Source organism: Notolepis coatsorum (genome assembly GCF_963971535.1).
Source record: "Notolepis coatsorum genome assembly, chromosome: 8".
NCBI lineage: Eukaryota > Metazoa > Chordata > Actinopteri > Aulopiformes > Paralepididae > Notolepis > Notolepis coatsorum.
Genome location: NC_140172.1, coordinates 91,024,749 through 91,044,870, shown reverse-complemented (window position 1 = coordinate 91,044,870; position 20,122 = coordinate 91,024,749). Strand labels below are relative to the sequence as shown.

General features: G+C 46.2%; 1 protein-coding gene across 4 annotated transcripts in view; it reads right to left on the bottom strand.

The window, feature by feature from the left end:
• The window catches only part of nfrkb (nuclear factor related to kappaB binding protein), a 178,235-nt gene that overhangs the window by 60,656 nt on the left and 97,457 nt on the right, over nt 1-20,122 (bottom strand). For all 4 annotated transcript variants that reach the window (XM_084320314.1, XM_084320316.1, XM_084320315.1 and 1 more), the window contains 2 exons: nt 19,647-19,753; nt 2,037-2,160 (listed from right to left, as the gene is read on the bottom strand). In XM_084320314.1, coding sequence (XP_084176440.1) covers nt 2,037-2,160; nt 19,647-19,753 — 231 coding nt within the window. The remainder of the gene's footprint in view (nt 1-2,036; nt 2,161-19,646; nt 19,754-20,122) is intronic.

The following is a 20,122-nucleotide window of genomic DNA, read 5'->3' as shown; positions in this document are numbered from 1 at the left end:
AAATAAAAAGAAATGTAATAAAAAAAATATATATATGAAGTTATTATTATTATTATTATTACAACAAACCATGAATTTCAAATGTATATGATGAATGTATTTATTTAATTATAAAAGTACATCACAGCAATAATCAGAGTGTAATGTTAAGTTGCTCACCAACTCATAACATTGTACATACATACAAACATGTTCTACTCTCCTTTCTATTTCTCACCCCTTTTTCAACTCTCCATATATTCAACTCTCCATATATATTTTTGCTGTATATGCGTCGATTCAGTTTAGCACCACATACTTATGTGAATCTGGGTTTTCTACTCTAGCATACCTGAAAAACAAATACAGAAACAGACTAAATGCTCAGCATGACCTCAGAATAGCACTTTCAAAAACCAATCCCAGAATAGATCTGCTGGTTGAAAACTTCAAACAGCCACATACCTCTCATTAGATTTCATTGTGCCATAGATGAAATATTATACCCCTTCTAGCATGATGCCAGGTCAGTAGAATTTTTTAATAAGTCAGTACAAATTAATCAGAATGTTGCTCAATGTTTGGGTATAAGGTTGAGGGATGAAGGGAGGGGGTAAGAAATGGAGAGTTGAAAAAGGGGTGAGAAATAGAAAGGAGAGTAGAACATGTTTGTTCATTTAAAAGTGTTACAAAATTGTATGTACATACGTTATGAGGTGGTGAGCAACTTAACATTACACTCTGATTATTGCTGTGATGTACTTTTATAATTAAATAAATACATTCGTCATATACATTTGAAATTCATGGTTTGTTGTAATAATAATAACTTCATTTTATATAGCGCCTTTCAGAAGACCCAAGGTCGCTTTACATAGGGGGGGGGGGGGATAACAAATTAACAAACATAGTGGACAGACACAACATATACATATAAAGTATATATGTCTTCTTTATCAGTAGTTTATAAATGTATGTTATGGCCATTCATGATGTATTTTTGTAAGTTTGGGTCCCGGGGAAACACCAAATTTCTCTTTCGGGTCTCGAGCTGAAAAAGTTTGGGAACCCCTGCTTTAGAGAGATCAGAGTGGCAGGTAGCCTGCGGTGCAGCGCCCCCTGGAGGAGTTAGGGATTCAGTTCCCTGCCAAGGAAGGACACATAACATCCTAGTCCCAGGGTTCCCACAGACATTGCAAAAGGAAATTCAAGGACTTTCAAGTACTTTTCTAAGCATTATTTTTCAATTCACTTTTAAATGCCGTTTTTTTAAATAACCATTTTTTTTTATTTTTTTTATGGGGCATCAAATTTGCGCAATTATAGCCTACTGCTGGAAACACTTTAACGCAGTTTTTATATCACTTTCATGAAATATTTGTATTTAGTTTATTACAAACATTATTAACGTGGCTATGATTCAGGATGCGTAGACAATTTTCATATGAAAGTCCATTATAAGTATGCAGTATGATAACTACATCTGACGTTTATAACAAACCAAACCCTTTGAAAATCGGTTGAAAATTTCGCAAGCTATGGTTATTTCAATAGTACATGCACCATAGACATTCATGTTATGAGTGTGCGTGCTGCCTGTGGGAAGATAGCCACCATGTGGCAACGTCGGTCTCCATTGGCCAGCAGCGTGGGTGAGTCATCTAGCCTTTATATATGTCTATGTGACAAACCACGAGCGGGCCCTGGCATTGTTAACCTGTTAACGTTCGGCGGGTCTCAGCACTTTGGCCTCGTCTGCCGGCTGATATGTCTCCTCCTAGCTGATATGTCTCCTCCTAGCTGATATGTCTCCTCCTAGCTGATATGTCTCCTCCTAGCTGATATGTCTCCTCCTGGCTGATATGTCTCCTCCTAGCTGATATGTCTCCTCCTAGCTGATATGTCTCCTCCTAGCTGATATGTCTCCTCCTAGCTGATATGTCTCCTCCTGGCTGATATGTCTCCTGCTGACTGATATGTCTAACTCCTGACTGATATGTCTCCTCCTGGCTGATATGTCTCCTCCTGGCTGATGCTTCTCCAACAGAGCTGCTCACCAAACTCCTCCTGGCTGCGACTGCGGTGCAGGTAGATCCACAGCTTGCGGCCGATGTCGTACTTCACACACGGGTCCTTCTCATAGTGGAGCCTGTCCAGAGCACCGCTCACCACCGTGTTCACCTGCAGGGAGGAAGAGCAGACGGGACAAAGTAAACAACTTGTTAAAAAAAACAAGTATTTCAAGAAAGAGAATGCCTGCTACTTCTTTCAGGGCAGTTCCACTTGATTTGATGATCAATGCCCAACAAGGAGACTTGCATCAGATACGGTGATTGTTATGGTATCCAGGGTTCCCACAGACATTGCAAAATTAAATTTTAGGACTTTCAAGTACTTTCCCAAGCACTATTTTTTCATTTTAAAAGGGCATTTAAAAGGATACAATTCACTTTTAAAACACTTTTTTGTCTGATCCAATATTTATGGCTTAAAACCAATTTCCGAGAATTAGTTACACTTTAAATAAAAGAAAATGTATTTCTTGATTCAGATTTTTTTTTTATCATGGATGAACAACACTTTTAATGCGAATGGTTGATTTGAATTTCAATGACTTTTAAGCACCTTGTTAAAAAAATTGGCTGTTTAAGGAATTCCAGGCATTCCCCCCCCCAAATCAAGCACTTTAAGCACTTCAAGGACCTTGTGCGAACCCTGATGGTATCATATCAATGTCAAGTGCTTCTCCCTTTAAAATAAACTAGGAAATAAATAAATTAACTATACTTTCATCACATCAAGCAAAACAGCTGTAGATTTCTGTAATTGGTGACTTCACACCATGTTTATTAGAGCATGTTCCTTCACCTACCACTCACTATGTTTATTAGAGCATGTTCCTTCACCTACCACTCACGATGTTTATTAGAGCCTGTTCCTTCACCTACCATTCACTCACTCGTGTTTATTAGAGCCTGTTCCTTCACCTACCATTCACTCACTCGTGTTTATTAGAGCCTGTTCCTCACCTCACTGTCTCGTGTTGCCAGTAGTAGTAGATTGCTAGTCAGCTGCCACCTACATGAAAACCGGAGTTGGTTGGGCTTGACGTACCGGGACAGCTTGTACACAACCTTAAGCTTGTCTGGTCTCATGTGGTGTGAGTCTGTAACCCATTACCTGGAAGACATTAGGTTTAGGGGAGAGGACTAACAAACCAACTCCACCCTTCCAATGGCCAGCAATGGCCAGAGGTTAGACATAGGGCTAGCAACTCTATTCTGTAAAAAAACGATATGCTACGGAAATGGCAACAAAAGAAACCACAACATCTGGATGTGAAGGCCCATATGAGTACCAAACTCGTATGACCGCCTCCAATGAAAGCCCTCGGGAAGTTGGTGGCGCGAAAAAGTGGGTCCTGAACACTTTCTGGAATCACCAACGAAATGAGACGTTACAACCTTAACATCCTCGGGATAAGCGAAGCGAGATGGACCGATTCAGGGTCAATCAAAACAAACACTGGAGAAACAGTCCTATACTCTGGGCGAGACGATGACCGGCATCATTTACATTTACATTTAGTCATTTAGCTGACGCTTTTATCCAAAGCGACTTACAAGTTCTGTACGACAAGACAGCAAGAAGGGTACAACTCTATCAGCTGAGTAAAAATGTTCATCAAAGTGTTGCGTGTTACAGTGTAGGTTAGTTTATTAGGACAAGTGCATGACAGTAAGGTTAGTTAGGGTTACATTTTTTATTTTTTTTATCATTTCAGATAATGGTTGAAGAAGTGAATCTTTAGTCGACGGCGAAAGATTGGACGGAATTCGGCTGTCCTAACTGGGATGGGTAGTTCATTCCACCATTGTGGGGCAAGGACTGAGAATAGGCGGCTTCTCTTTGATGACCCTCCGGGAGCGCAGTGCAGTGAATGGCAACGACGGCTCTACATAAACTTCATCGACTTCCAGAAGGCTTTTGACTAGGGATGGGTATCGTTAGGATTTTATCGATACTACTACTCTTATCGATACTCTTATCGGTTCTTTTACATTATTATTATTTAAAAAAAAGATTATACATTTATTATTTGAACGGCTTAAGGCCATATCTGTACTTGATGTTTGTTTGTAGTGTTGCATATTTGAAATAAACTTCAATCAAATCAAATCCCCCCTCTTAAAAACAAAAACCTGTGTTTAACCTAGTCATCTATAAAACACCATGCTAAAACTGTGAAACAAATGTCCTACTCCCCTAAAGAAAGAAATACATAGCAAACATGACTCAGTTATCCAATAGTGCTGCTGCTTTTTATATTGTTAAAATATTTTAGTTAATAAGACTAAAAGACTACAATATGACTACAATGATTTCATGACAGCTTCCCGTCATTGCGTTTCCGGTGCTATGCACAGAGACTTTTAACGTTACATTTTCAACAACAGATTGCTGCTAATTAAACACTTCATGGAAACGGAGTAACATTAACGTTATGTCGAGTTCATACGTTCATAACCTTACAATAGACTGGGTTATGAGGAGAACCACAGAAGACAAGACAAGAGGGATTCGTTGGACCCTCTATTCCACCATTGAAGACCTTGACTTTGCGGATGACCTAGCCCTTCTGTCACATACACACACACATCTCCAGGAAAAGACAGCCAGACTCCAACACTATGGCCATCATGTTGGACTGATTATAAACAACAATACAACCAAAGTCATGCCCATCAACACCAATACATATATATACACATAACAATAGAAGAACAGGTCTTGGAAAATTCAGATAATTTCACATACCTTGGAAGCATCATTCACCATGATGGGGGAGCAAGTAAGGACATCCAAAACCGGATTAACAAAGCATACACAACCTTCATAAGACTTAAACAAATCTGGAAGTCAAGCCAATACAGCAACAAACTCAGGATCTACCAAAGCTGCATACTCTCAACACTACTATACGGTGCAGAATGCTGGAAAACCACAGAAAGCGACATCCATAAATTATCAACTTTCCACACCTCATGCCTGCGCAAAATCCTACGTATATTCTGGCCCAAGATCATCTCCAACAATAACCTCCTCAACATTACCCAACAAGATGACATGCACTGTATAATTAATAAACGAAGGTGGACCTGGATTGGCCACATACTCAGAATGGACACCAACGCAATCCCATGAGTCGCATTACACTGGACCACAGAAGGCAAAAGAAAGAAAGGGAGGTCTAAAACGACATGGCGTCATAGGACTATAGAGAAGGAGCTCCAGCAAAACCACCAGAGCTGGGGGACCATAGAGAAGATGGCCAAAGACAGATGCAAGTGGAGAAACTTTGTTGCTGCCCTATGCGCCAGCCGGCGTAATGGGGATAAGTAAGTAAGTAAGTTCCTCACCTACCATTCACTCATGATGTTTATTAGAGCCTGTTCCTTCACCTACCATTCACTCATCATGTTTATTAGAGCCCGTTCCTTCACCTACCATTCACTTATGAGGTTTATTAGAGCCTGTTCCTTCACCTACCACTCACTCATGATTATTAGAGCCTGTTCCTTCACCTACCGTTCACTCATCATGTTTATTAGAGCCCGTTCCTTCACCTAACATTCACTCATGTTTATTAGAGCCTGTTCCTTCACCTACCGTTCACTCGTGTTTATTAGAGCCTGTTCCTTCAGCTGCATAGAGGAGGATCATTCCGTTACTGTTATAATTTATGTTCGTTTACAAACCCGATGCATAGAAACTGTACACAGTCAGCGTAGAAGCAACCTTTCTAGGGCTTGGAATTCGAAGCGTCGGGGCCGAGATTCGATTTTAATTCGAAGCTTCAAATGAAACACTTTGGGCTAGATCCACAAAGAATGGATTGCACGGAGCAAGTTGCACCCTTACTTAAAATTCATTATGAATTGAAAATGGGGGACCCTGATGTAAATAAGACGAAAGTATTTCTCTGGTCTGCATCCCCTTAACAATTGTGTGTATTGAGCCGTACTGTATTGTACCCATTCTGCAATCTGTTAATAAAATTTGCATTCAATCAATCACCATGCAGATTGATTGAATGAAATATTGTAAGCTATCATTTGAGGCTTTATAAAAGCAGCACAATGAACACACATCTGTCAGTGCCGAGTCCGACCTCGTCTTAAATAACAAACATCATTGCTTGTTGTAATTAACAAAGAGAGGCAGAGTTGATTTTGCACACAAAAAAAGAAAGAAAATCATATTTTTTTTATATATATATATATATATATATAATCTAATTTTATTTTCATATCCGAATCCCATGCCCATCGAACGAAGCGTCGAAGTATTTAAGACAGCCCTAAACCTTTCCCACTGATAAGTGAATGAATGAATGAATGATCATTGCATTTATATAGCACTTTTGTAGACACTCAAAGTGCTTTACAATGTAGGGTGAAAATGGCCTCCATCACCACTGTGTAGCACCCAACCTTGGGTTACGCAGGCTCAATGGCTGCCATGCACTGGCACCAGGCACACATCACACTACACAATGGCTGAAAGGCTCAGGAGACAAGGTTGATATCAGGGGGAGGAATAATATTAGGTGGCCTTGATGTCAGAGACCAGATTGGGAATTTGGACAGGAACGTCTGGGAACTCCCTACTCTTTGAAATAGGTTCTATAATGACCGAATTAACGTCTCGTCCGAAGAACGGTACTCGCAACTGTGTACAGTGTCCCCGTCACTGTAAGAGGGGCATCATTACTGCCAGGTCCAGAGGACAACAACAACACCACCACCACTTTCCAACAATGGCCTTTACCGGAGCTTTACCCATGTAGCCGCCCTACCGGAGGAAGTCCCACTAGCAGGGTTCCACAGACATTGCAAAATTAAATTCAAGGACTTTCAAGTACTTTTCCAAGCACAATTTTTCATTTTAAAAGGGCATTTAACTCAATGGAGGCCAAACCCGAGATAAGTCGGGTTAACTCGCCATGCGTTGGGCGCCAGACCCGAGATTTCTCTGGTTTTGGTCGTTTATTCTTTTATTCAATATTTTTATTCATTATTCATCCAGGGACCTTGGTGTTACCATAGGGCAGTGCTTCTCAAACTTTTTCTGTCAGGCCCCCCTTTGGCGGGCCAAAATATTTTGGGCCCCCCCCCCCTCGCCCCAACAAAATAGTCATGAAATGGGCCATGTTTAAATTTATTGAAATAACACCAATATCGTGACCTTTCAAATTGTGCAACCACTTTACAACTGTGCAATTGTGCAACAACATAACAATACAGTCCAATACACACTCAAAGACTGTGCTTTTTAAAAAATAGAGACATCTTGTAACATTGCAATACAATTCAAGGACACTGCTTTAAAAGAAAAGAGATAGAAAACTTTGTGAAAAACGTGTGAAAGAACTTTGCAATTTGTGCAAAAAAAGAGAAAATGTAAGTAAATTATGTGAGTCATCACAGCATTAGTGGCTGCAATGAGCCTGTTTTGCACTGCACATCTTTTCAAAACGAGGTTGCAGGCTTGATACTGCCACTCTCAAGTCATGCTCAATGTTGAGCTTAGACCTGTGCTTTGTCTTCAGTGAAGCAACAGCTGAAAATCCAATCTCACAGAGATAGGATGTGGCGAAGGGAAGAAGGATGCCCACAGCCCTCTGCCCTATGAGTGGATGCTCCCTCTCCACACCAAGCCAGAATTCACTCTGTGTCTGAGCATCCATTGCGCGTTTGGCGAGACCCCCTTGATGTGCGCCTGTAGCCCCCTCCTTTTCCCTGCCATGGCCTGCGCACCGTCAGAGCAAAAGCCCACACAGTTCTCCCATTTCAGTCCATGTTCTGTCAGGTAACTGTCAATAATTTTGAAGAGCTCATCAGCTGTCGCTCTGTTTTTGACATATTTGCAAAACAGCAGATCTTCACTCAGTGACTGGGAATTTACAAAGCGAACATAGGAAATAAGCAAACAGTCTTTATTGCTGTTAAGGCAACACGCATGTCATCCTCAAGGCTCAACTTGGCCCTATATTTTGTTTTCAGAGCTGTCATGGATGAAAAGCCAGCTTCACACAGATACTGTATGTGGTGCTGAATGATATCAACACCTTAACTGCTGCATCATGAGATACTTGGTACTCAGCACCACACTCTGAAACTAGCTCTCCAGGTGGTATCAGATGAGATTTCAAAGAGTTCTTCCAAGAGTTTGGATGGAGATGTGTCAGGAAGCTTTGTCTCAATGTTGTCTGTAAAGGTTTTTTTTTATCCAGAGTAACTTGGTGATCCTTTTCTGTGTTTTATTAAATAATGATTTTCAGATTTTGAGAAATGGTATTTTCATGGAGAACAGTGCAGCTGCAACAGATAGCACTTTAGTGACAATTTTCTGTAATCCAAAAAATAAAATAAAAAAGAAAATAAGTTTTTTTTTTCTTTTTTTTTTTATAAATCTCAAGGCCCCCCGTCATGCCTCTGCGCCCCACCTGGGGGGCGCGCCCCCCACTTTGAGAAACACTGCCATAGGGAATGAGTCTGAGGTCGCCAAAGTGCAATACCGGCCGCATCCAGCTAGACAGCGGTATCGAGCACCCTTTGTAACCTTGTATCTTGGCCTGTGGAACAGCCAAATGTCATGTTGTGGTGGATTATGCCGTGGACCAAATAGACATTGGATGTACCAGATGGCGATCAAACAATTGGAATATTATTTTTGGAATACTCCCGATCACAGGTAAGGACTATCTGACGTACACTTTAGCTTGATCCTGCAATGTTATTATACCGATCCAGCTGATCAGCGTTTTTAGTGTTCAATACGAATGCCGTTACACCGGTTCCTGACGTGTCTATACCTTCTACAACGCTGTTCGGTTTCCGGGTTCCTCTGATTGGCCACTAAGCCCACGTGACCCTACGCTAGCACGCCCCCCTTATCGCCGCCAGTTCGCGCGACAAGCCCCTTCAATGACAGAGCTCCCATATTTGCGAATGCATAAACTATATCTTAAATTATGGCTATGTGTCTAATATGGCCGTAGCTTATCAATGACTTGTTTTGTTTACATCAGGGTGAACTCTGTTGCATTCGCAAATATGAGAGCCAGCGAATATGAGAGCCAGCAATACAAAGCTATGTTGTTTCTTTACACATATGTTGGATTATGTAATTGGTTTGTCATGACAAACCAATAAAAAATCTGACTTGTTTTGTTTACATCAGGGTGAACGCTGTTGCATTCGCAAATATGAGAGCCAGCAATACGCAGCTATGTTGTTTCTTTACACATATGTTGGATTATGTAATTGGTTTGTCACGACAAACCAATAAAAAATCGAACTTGTTTTGTTTACATCAGGGTGAACGCTGTTGCATTCGCAAATATGAGAGCCAGCAATACGCAGCTATGTTGTTTCTTTACACATATGTTGGATTATGTAATTGGTTTGTTATGACAAACCAATAAAAAAATCGCTACTTTACATCAGGGTGAACACTGTTACGCTGCCACCACCCTTGCGAATGTCATTGAAGGGGCTTGTCGCGCGAACTGGCGGCGATAAGGGGGGCGTGCTAGCATAGGGTCACGTGGGCTTAGTGGCCAATCAGAGGAACCCAAAAACCGAACAGCGTTGTAGAAGGCATAGACGCGTTCCTGACAGGCAGCGAGTGAGCGAACTGGAGACGAAATCGCGCGCGACACTGTCCTGATGAGGCTGCGCGTGTCCGAGTGTGTCTGTGTGTGTGTTACCTGGACGCACACGGGGGCAAAGCAGCCTGCGATTCTTGACCAATAAAAAGTGTTTATGGGCGGGACTCGGCCGCGTAATCGCTCAACTAGAGACACAGCGAGCGAATATTTGAGGGGTGGACGACATCGCTGCTCAGTTCGCTGTCGCTCGCGGCAGGTCAGGATAGTCTGATTGAAACGAATACATTTTAATCACTTTTTCTCGCTTGCGTCGCTCTATGTCAGGAAGGGGTGTGACTGACAATAAAATAATCAGAAACGACCCCCCCCCCCCATTTCATGCATTCATGATGAAACATAATACCTATGATATAGATTTGATTTCGGAATAATAGCGTGTACAGGCAAGAAACAGCAATGTCTATAGTAGAATTGACATTTATAACTCAGCATTTCAGGAATTACCCCAGACCATGCTATAACTATACTTATATTCACCACGGTATAACACGGGAACTGTAACTGAGGGGTTACAATACCCTGGCTGTATTAAAGATTATGATATATTAAACCACTACTAGTTATGTACTTTAATTACTGGCCATACAGTACATGAATATATATGATGAACACCCACACAAGAATACGTCATTGACACATAAAGTTCTATTGGAGGGTTATTTATTATTATTAAGCAACGTTAGGTTACAGATTGAGAATTAGGATTGCGCTTGTATGGCGAAGAACATACGTAAAGTCAGTCAAGAGCATAAGTCAATGAGAATAGTAGGAATACTATGATGGGTCTAAGCTGACGCCACCTGTGGTATAGCAATTATATGGGCCACACCGGTACCAGCTGGAGACACTGGGGGGTTCCCTCCGGGGTGTAAAGCCGGGAGGGGTAGAGGAATGGTCGGGTACAAAGTCTGGGTCAACGAGGAATAACGAGGCTCCAGATACAGGAGCCGGTGCATGTACTCCCTTGATCAGCAGACAAAGCAATAGTTGTAATCCAATATGCTCGATAGCATTGACGACAGCTAGCCAGCCCCTTCCAAGAGGCGGGCCCGAGTGATGATCCTCACGAGGTTAAATCCCAAACGACAGTGGAATCAACGGTGCTCTTCTCCGGTGGTCACGGTCCCAAAGCAATATAATCCAACCAGAAATGGTTCTGCAATCGCCGGTGTAGATTCTCCTGTGTACATATCCAACGGTTCTCGCCTAGGACTCCTCGGGTGTGGGCACGGATTTAGGCCGCACAGCCTGGATAAGTGCACTAGCTAAATACACGACGAACCGATGGTAATGCTGGTCACTGAAGAACTGTAGCCGCACGATACACTATAAATGATCGACTATTACTTCACATTAGATTAAGTCGAACTCAACGTTACTGCGTTAAACTCTGACACTAACATTCTATTCGCACGCGGTTCTCAATGCTCTATTTAGATGCAAAGTTGCTCACTTCACTGCACGTTGACTCGTGGTGAAGGCATTAAGGTTTTGGTAAGACTACTGCTGTTTACACCTGCGCCGTATTTATACGTAAGGTGAATATCTAGTGCCAACCTCAGTTCTTGTCTCGTATTACTACGCAGACTCTGGGCATATACCGACATGCCCGGAGTTGCCTTTGAACTTGCCGTTGGGGGCTTGGTCGTTGGCGCCTGGGGTCGCCGTCCAATAGGAGAGCGAATATTACTCTGGTTTGTACACAGGTAAAGGGATATTCAGTGTATATATACAAACAATATACAAGGTATATCAAAACAATAAATATATATATTCAGTTTAATCTGACCCTTTGCAACAGCCGCCTCCTAATTAGTCTGCACCTAATTAGTTAAAGCGAAGACAGATTAATAGTCCTGTCAACTACTCAATGTCTGTTGTGGGGAGTAGGGCAATCTACAAAGTCAGTGGGTCATGATCGTCATCAAGGGAGTCAGGGAGCCTTGGCAACTCTATCAGCCTCGCCACGGGTCGGGTGTATGTCCGTCCCTGGGCAATAACTTCTGCCGCTCTGACCTTTCCGTCGGCACCAGTGATCACTTTGCTTACGCGGCCGGCCGGCCACATAGCTCGGGGTAGTGACTGGTCTACGATCATAACGACTGTGTCCTCTGTTAAGTTGTCTCTATCTTTTACCCATTTCTGGCGGGTTTGTAGAGACGGTAGGTAGTGGAGGAGGAAACTGTTCCAAAACTTGTCAGCCAATACTTGACTGTACCTCCACATTCTTCGGCCGTTCGCTTCTTCGGGTCTGTACACCATCTGTGGGAGCGTGGGGTCCAGCCGCACCATCAAGAGAGTGTTGGGGGTGACTGGGTCGATATCTGCTACATCACTTGAGACGTAACCGAGGGGCTTTGAGTTCAATACTCCCTCGATCTCTGTGAGGACTGTTGTGAGGACTTCTTCAGCCACGGTCTGGGCCCCAAGCACGGCGTACAGAGCTGTCTTTATGGGACGTACTTCTCTTTCCCAGGTTCCCCCGAAGTGAGGGGCGTTCGGGGGGTTAAACTGGAAGTCGATCTGAGAGGGAGCGAGGTGGGTCTTAAGTTCTGGGCCCATGGCTTGGAAGCTCTCTCTCAGCTCTCTTTCTCCGCCTTTGAAGTTTGTCCCGTGATCAGACAACAATATAGACGGTTTTCCCTTTCGCGCTGTGAATCTCCGGAAGGCCATGAGGAATGAGTCCGTACTCATGGTCGGAAGGAGTTCTATGTGTATTGCTCGGGTGGTCATGCATTTGAATACAATGCCCCACCTCTTCTCCGTCCCTCTTCCTTTCTTCACGTAAAGCGGGCCGAAGCAGTCCATGCCGGTGGAGTGAAAGGGCTTGTCGCCGAGTCGGAGGCGACAGGGAGGCAGGTCTGCCATCATGGGTATACTGGGCTGTGCTCGCCACTTGCGACAGTCTAGACAGGTCCGCTGGAAGCGTCGTACTGCTTCTCTTCCTTGCAGTATCCAATAGCGACGTCGGATCTCAGCGAAGACTCTCTCTGCCCCAGCGTGGTGCACATCCTCGTCGTATTTCTTTATGATGAGCTCGGTGACCTTGTGTCGGCTGTTGAGGACTATAGGAAACTTGACGTCATCCGTTAAGTCCGGGGCCCTTCTCAGACGACCACCCACCATGATGAGGCCATGGGTGTCGCGCTCGGGGGCCAAGTGGAGCAGTCTGCTGTCTGACGGGACTGGCTTTGATCCCTGCAGACAGTCTAGCTCGTCGGGGAACGAGTCTCTTTGGTCTCGCTGTAGCAGAAGGAGTTCTGCTTCTTCGTAGTTAGCTGCATTAATGTCGGTAGTGAGGGGAACCTCAGGGTGGTGCCACAGGAATGTCTTTAACTGCGCACTCTCAAGGGTGGGGCAGTCATCTATGTTAGGGTCAGTGGGGACTGGTGTGTGCGTCAACCCACAGAACATAGATTTCTTGATCTCTGCCTCATCTTGACTAGCCTCCCGAGGGGTGGGGTTAGGCCACTCTTCTTCCGGGAGCTTGAGGAACTCAGGACCGTCACTGTAGATATTGTGACGTGTGAGGTCATCTAGGGACATCCCCCGTGTGATGACATCTGCTGGGTTCTGTTTCGTGTCCACGTACCTCCAGCATGCTGATTCTGTTAAGTCTTGGATCTCTGTGATTCTGACTCCCACGAAGACCTTGTATCTACACGAATCGGACTGGATCCATGTGAGTACGGTCATGGAGTCTGACCACAAGATTGTTCTTTGCACCGGGATGGTGAGTTCACGTTGGATTAACGTGGCGAGTTGCGCGCCTACCAGAGCTGCGCAGAGCTCTAGACGCGGGATCGATTGTTGCTTGCGGGGGCTATCCTTGAGCGAGCCAGGATGAAGGCTGTGTGTATTTCTCCTCCCTCCTCTCGGGCCCGCAAGTAAGCTACCGAGCCGTAGGCCACTTCTGAGGCGTCGCTGAAGACGTGCAGGTCCATCTGGCACGTCTCCAGCCGCACTGTGGGTGGGAAGTAGCTTCGGCGTATATTCACATTTTGGAGCGAGTTGAGTTCTCTCTCCCACTCTCTCCAGGTGGAAGCGAGGTGGTCGGGTATGGGGTCGTCCCAGCCCTGTTCCTTGTCCCACAGCTCTCGTACAATCATTTTCGCCCTGGTGGTGTAAGGTAGGATACATCCCAGCGGGTCATATTGCCTTGCGAGTGTTCTGTATACGCTCCGTCTGGTGGTCGGTAGAGGGGTCGACCTTCCCTGCTCCGTGGTCAGGGGTGTGTATCTGTAATGGAGCGAGTCTGTTTTGAAGCGCCAGACTAGTCCTAATGTCATTTCTTGTGCTTCACCTGGGATGGTCGCCATCCAGGTCTCGCTGCTTGCTGCCTTTGTCTCTGGGGAGAGGCTGCGAAGTACTTGAGGGTCACTGCTGGCCCACTGCCGGAGATCAAAGCCGCCTTTGATCAGTGAGGCGCGGAGCTTGAGTAGGAGGGCTTCGGCTTCTTCTGGCGTTGAGACGCTTTGCAGACAGTTGTCCACGTAGAAACTCCTCTCTACACTTTGTCTGACCTCCTCGTCAGCTTCAGGGTCTTCTGCGACATGTTTTTGCAGTGCGAACGTAGCACAGCATGGGCTGCATGTGGTTCCGAAGGGGAGGACCTCCCATTGGTAGATGGATGGTTGCTCATCCCCAATCCTCTCTCTCCATAGGAACCGCAGCAAGGGCTTGTCCTCTTCCACTAGTCGCACCTGCAGGAACATCCCTTTGATGTCGCCACTGATGGCCACCTTGTCTTGGCGGAGGCGTAGTAACACGCCTAGTAGAGAGGGGCCAAGTGTTGGGCCGGGCAAGAGTTCTTTATTCAGATTCTGTAGTCCGATCTGGTAGCTGCAGTTGAATACAATGCGATCCTTGCCGTTGTGGTGGACTTTGTGGTGCGGCACGTACCATGATTCGATCGTCTGGTCGGCCTCTTGAATGTCAATTTTCTTTATGTGTCCCGCTGTGATCAGCTTGTCAATCTCAGCGCGGTACACAGTGGCTTGAGTGGGGTCTTTGGCTAGACGCCGCTCTGTGTTCAGTAGATATCGCTCTGTCGCTTCTTTTGAGGCGTGGAGGGTGGGCATACCCTCTCGCCTCAAGAGTGGAGTTGCGTATCTCATCACTCCATTGACCTCGACTCTCTTTGTTCTCTGCTCGAGGAGGGTTATGGCATAAGTGTCTTCCTTTGATCGAACAAGTTTCTTTTCATTCTTAAAGGGCATCGTGTCTAATGTCCATAGCCTCTCGACGTGCTGTAGGAGGGTGGTGTCTTCTTCTTTTATTCTTGAGTGGAGGCAGCGAGTGGCTGCTGGTCGGTTGGAAGACCCGGAGAGGGGGCCTTGTAGTGTCCAACCTAGGCGGGTCTCGACCGCTGCTGGACAGCCTCTGGGCCCGATGTGGACCCGGTCCGTTGGGACGATGAGGTGTGCGTGGTCGGATCCTATGAGCAGGGTCGGGGTGGCGCCGTCGATGAGCGGTATAGGTAGTTGACGTAGGTGCACGTATTTTTCCATCAGCTTTGGGATGGGGTAGGTGTACTGTGACAGGCCTATGTCTTGGCTGGTGAAGGCGTTAGTAATCCTATACTGCTTCTCGGGCTGCCCGACTGCTGCTATCGTGAAGGAGACATTTTCACCCTTTATGGTCTTCAGGTCTCTTCTAATAGTACGGATTGTCATTGTTTCTTCGCTCCCCCGCAGACCCAGCCGGGCTGCAGCGGATGCGAGGAGGAGAGTCTTTTCTGACCCATCGTCTAGGACGGCGTAAGTGTCCATGACCTTGTCCTCGTAGCTTAATATCACTCGGACCACTTTCAAGAGCACTCGGGAGCTCCCGCTCTTCGCAGGGTCGATATACATGACGTTCACTCTCGAGCTGCTTGGGGGTACGAGTTTCTTCTTGTTGCTGTCATGTAGGACATCCAAGTGGGCGCCGTCGCACTTGCTGCATTTCTTCTTTAAACGGCACTCGGCTGCCATATGGCTGCGCGCGCAGCGGAAGCAGCGGCGGTTGGCTTTGATCCACTGACTCACCTCGTCAGCGGTCATCTTCTTGAAAGTGTCACATTGAGACAGCCAATGTTCCTTTTCACAGTACTGGCATACAATCTTCCACTTCCCCTTCGTCGGGGGGGTGCTGTGGTTCTTGTGCTGCGGCACTGACTCGGCCTGGTGCATAACGGTCACTGACCGGCGGTTATCATTAGATCTCCGAGGTCCATCTCTTGGGCTTGGTCCACTCCACACGAACGTGTCCAGTCGTAGGCTGCTGACTTCCCTTGCGAGGAAGGCGGCCAGGTCTAGGAGGGATGGCTCGGGACCGTCAGGATCACGGTGGTCTCTCTGCCGCCGAAAGCGCTCTTGGCGGGCTGGAGGGAGCTTCTCCAATATTCGTTCCACATTAGAGTTAGCATATAGTTCATATCTCCCTTTCTCCTTTTGGGACCCCAGCATCCCTACCAGGGATTGTACCTTGATAGAGAGGTCATCCAATGCTCTATTGTCTTTGGCTGGGGGGAGGCGGTCGATATCTTATTTCTTGTATCACGTAGTCCCATATGCGTCCATAACGCTGGTCGAGGGCCACTAGAGCCGCGGAGTATGGGGTGCTTGAGTTGGAATATGCCAGCGCTATATTATGCGCTCTGGGCACCTTGAGATGCTTGAGGAGGATGGCATATTTGTACGACTCATCGGGGACGTCGGACATCATAGTCTCCAAGCACATCCGTAATTCCGTGTACTGTGCTCTGTCCTCGTGCGTAAAGTCTGGGAACGTCGGTGTGCCAAGGTTCGATGCCATGGATGGCTGGCACATTGGTGAGCGTAGGGGAAGAGGCCTCCTGGGCGAGTCTCCCCGTACGTGTTGTCGTGGGTTGGTACTTGGTGGGTACCAGAGGCCGGGTACCCAGGTGCTGTTCCTCGGTGCTGACTGTACGTCAAACTCACCCGTGAGTTGAGTCGGGGGTTTGTAGTGCAGTGACTCGGGGCTGAAGTCTGGGCTGTACTGGGCCTCCTGGTCCAGAGTACGTTGCTGCTGGTGGGCTTGACTTTCCTCCTCTTCCTCTTCCTCTTCTAGGTCCTGAAGTCTTCTATTCAGTCTCTCGGCGACGTAGGCTGGTTCTTCCCGGTGGCTGGGTCTCTGGTCGCTTTGTCGGGTAGGGGAAGGTGCCCTAGACCCTTGTCGTGATGATCTCCGGGAGCTCCGTGCGGAGAGAGGGGGTGTCGCCCTGGCAATCAATTGTTCTATCATCTGCGCCTGCAGCCGGTCGCGCTCTGCTTCGCGCTGGGCATGGGCGGCGTCGCGCTCTGCTTCGCGCTGGGCATTGGCGGCGTCTCTTTCAATGTTCTCTTCCGTCTGAAGGCGTCTCTCCTCCAGTCTTATGCGGTCGTCTTCACTCCTTTGTTGCGCCAGGAACCGCTCTCGCTCGGTTGCAGAGTGTTCGCGTTCACTAAGGGCTTGCGCTTGGAGTTGCGCGTGAAGGCGCTCTCGTTCCGCTGCAGATTGTTCGCGCTCGCTTGTCTGTTGAGCCTGAAGGCGCTCTCTTTCCATGGCAGAGTGTTCGCGCTCACTTAATTGTTGCGCCCGGAGGCGCTCTCGTTCCACGGCGGAGTGTTCGCGCTCACTAAGCGTCTTTGCTTGAAGTCGATCGCGTTCACCCTGAAGTCGATCGCGTTCGGTGGAGGCTGTCAGGGTGGCGATGAAGGCTTGCGCCAGTATCTGGTCCGCCTCGCTGGGGGATGACACTGACGGGGGTGATCGGCTTCTGACAGTGCTCGTTGGAGATCTGTTCTCCTGGCGCGCCCCGAGGTCCATCTCCTGGGCGCGCTTCTCTTCTGGTCGTGTGTCGGGTTCTGTCCCTGGAGTGCTTTCTTTATCCTGGAGCTCTCCGGGGACTATCCCGGTGACGTTGTCTGGGGGTATAGTCATGTCATGTCCCACCTGGTCCCCCCCGTGAGCTTGGTCAGTTTCGTTAGAACCCACTGGGGTCTCTACTGGCAGGGTCGCCTGGTCGATAGGATTTGACATGCTTTGACTATCCGCTTTATCCGTATTTAACGTCTGTTTAGATAAGCTAGGTAGTAGAACGACAGCGTATTCCTCCAGATAGGGAGGTGGCTGACGTTTGCGCTGCGGGTGTTCTAGCTTGGGAGAGCCGCTTGGGGAGTGTTCACCGCTGGCCATGGTTAATATTAATATTATATTAAATATTACACTGATACCCTCCGGCTCGAAGGACCAATTGTAACTGAGGGGTTACAATACCCTGACTGTATTAAAGATTGTGATATATTAAACCACTACTAGTTATGTACTTTAATTACTGGCCATACAGTACATGAATATATATGATGAACACCCACACAAGAATACGGCATTGACACATAAAGTTCTATTGGAGGGTTATTTATTATTATTATTAAGCAACGTTAGGTTACAGATTGAGAATTAGGCTTGCGCTTGTATGGCGAAGAACATACGTAAAGTCAGTCAAGAGCATAAGTCAATGAGAATAGTAGGAATACTATGATGGGTCTAAGCTGACGCCACTTGTGGTATAGCAATTATATGGGCCACACCGGTACAAGCTGGAGACACTGGGGGGTTCCCTCCGGGGTGTAAAGCCGGGAGGGGTAGAGGAATGGTCGGGTACAAAGTCTGGGTCAACGAGGAATAACGAGGCTCCAGATACAGGAGCCGGTGCATGTACTCCCTTGATCAGCAGACAAAGCAATAGTTGTAATCCAATATGCTCGATAGCATTGACGACAGCTAGCCAGCCCCTTCCAAGAGGCGGGCCCGAGTGATGATCCTCATGAGGTTAAATCCCAAACGACAGTGGAATCAACGGTGCTCTTCTCCGGTGGTCACGGTCCCAAAGCAATATAATCCAACCAGAAATGGTTCTGCAATCGCCGGTGTAGATTCTCCTGTGTACATATCCAACGGTTCTCGCCTAGGACTCCTCAGGTGTGGGCACGGATTTAGGCCGCACAGCCTGGATAAGTGCACTAGCTAAATACACGACGAACCGATGGTAATGCTGGTCACTGAAGAACTGTAGCCGCACGATACACTATAAATGATCGACTATTACTTCACATTAGATTAAGTCGAACTCAACGTTACTGCGTTAAACTCTGACACTTTAACATTCTATTCGCACGCGGTTCTCAATGCTCTATTTAGATGCAAAGTTGCTCACTTCACTGCACGTTGACTCGTGGTGAAGGCATTAAGGTTTTGGTAAGACTACTGCTGTTTACACCTGCGCCGTATTTATACGTAAGGTGAATATCTAGTGCCAACCTCAGTTCTTGTCTCGTATTACTACGCAGACTCTGGGCATGTACCGACATGCCCGGAGTTGCCTTTGAACTTGCCGTTGGGGGCTTGGTCGTTGGCGCCTGGGGTCGCCGTCCAATAGGAGAGCGAATATTACTCTGGTTTGTACACAGGTAAAGGGATATTCCGTGTATATATACAAACAATATACAAGGTATATCAAAACAATAAATATATATATTCAGTTTAATCTGACCCTTTGCAACAGGAACGTATGGATGGAAAAATGATTTTTTTTTCACATATTGAACGATAGATAGGTGATGTCAAATGGGCCATAGTATTGTATCCATAGCTATAATATAGAATATAGTTATAGCTCTACAAACAAGGTGACGCACTCCTATCTTTTAAAGCGTGGCCTTGCTACGACGGGCCCTGACTAATAATGAGTTAAAAGGATCAAATTCACTTTTAAATTAGTCTTTTTATGTTTAGATTAAAATGTGATCAAATATTTATGGCTTAAAACCAATTTCCGAAAATGTGTTACACTTTATATTAAAAAATTCTATTTCTTGATTCAGAAAAATTTGATGGATGAACAAAACGACATCGACATCTCTTCTGTAATGAGAACACGTCTGACCTGAGCGCTGGTGACGTCTGGAGCCAGAAACTGGGAGTCCCTCAGCAGCTCACAGATCTCCGCCCTTGTGCCTTCTCCGTTAGGCAGCCTGGCCGCCGCGTCACGCACTGGTGATAACACAAAGGGGTGGGGGAAGAAGGGCTGCAATGAAATCAGTTAAGAACTAAAACCATTTTCAGAATTCATATTATGTTATTGCTGTGGTCTAAGACAGTCCAAAAGTATTAGTGAACATTAATAAATCCCAAATGTAGAATGCGGAAAATTAAATGTGATGTCATTAGTCATGTCTGACGCCGCTCCATAGACAATGAATTGGGAGAGAGTTAAAAGTGACACCGAGGGGGAGCTCCCGTAGCTCACCGCATATCTCGGCACTATTTCTGCGTCGGGGAAAACCGTGCTCGTCACGGATCTGGGGGACACGAGTTCGATTCCCGGACCCGCCGTCATTTCTCAGAATGTCTTCCCCTGCT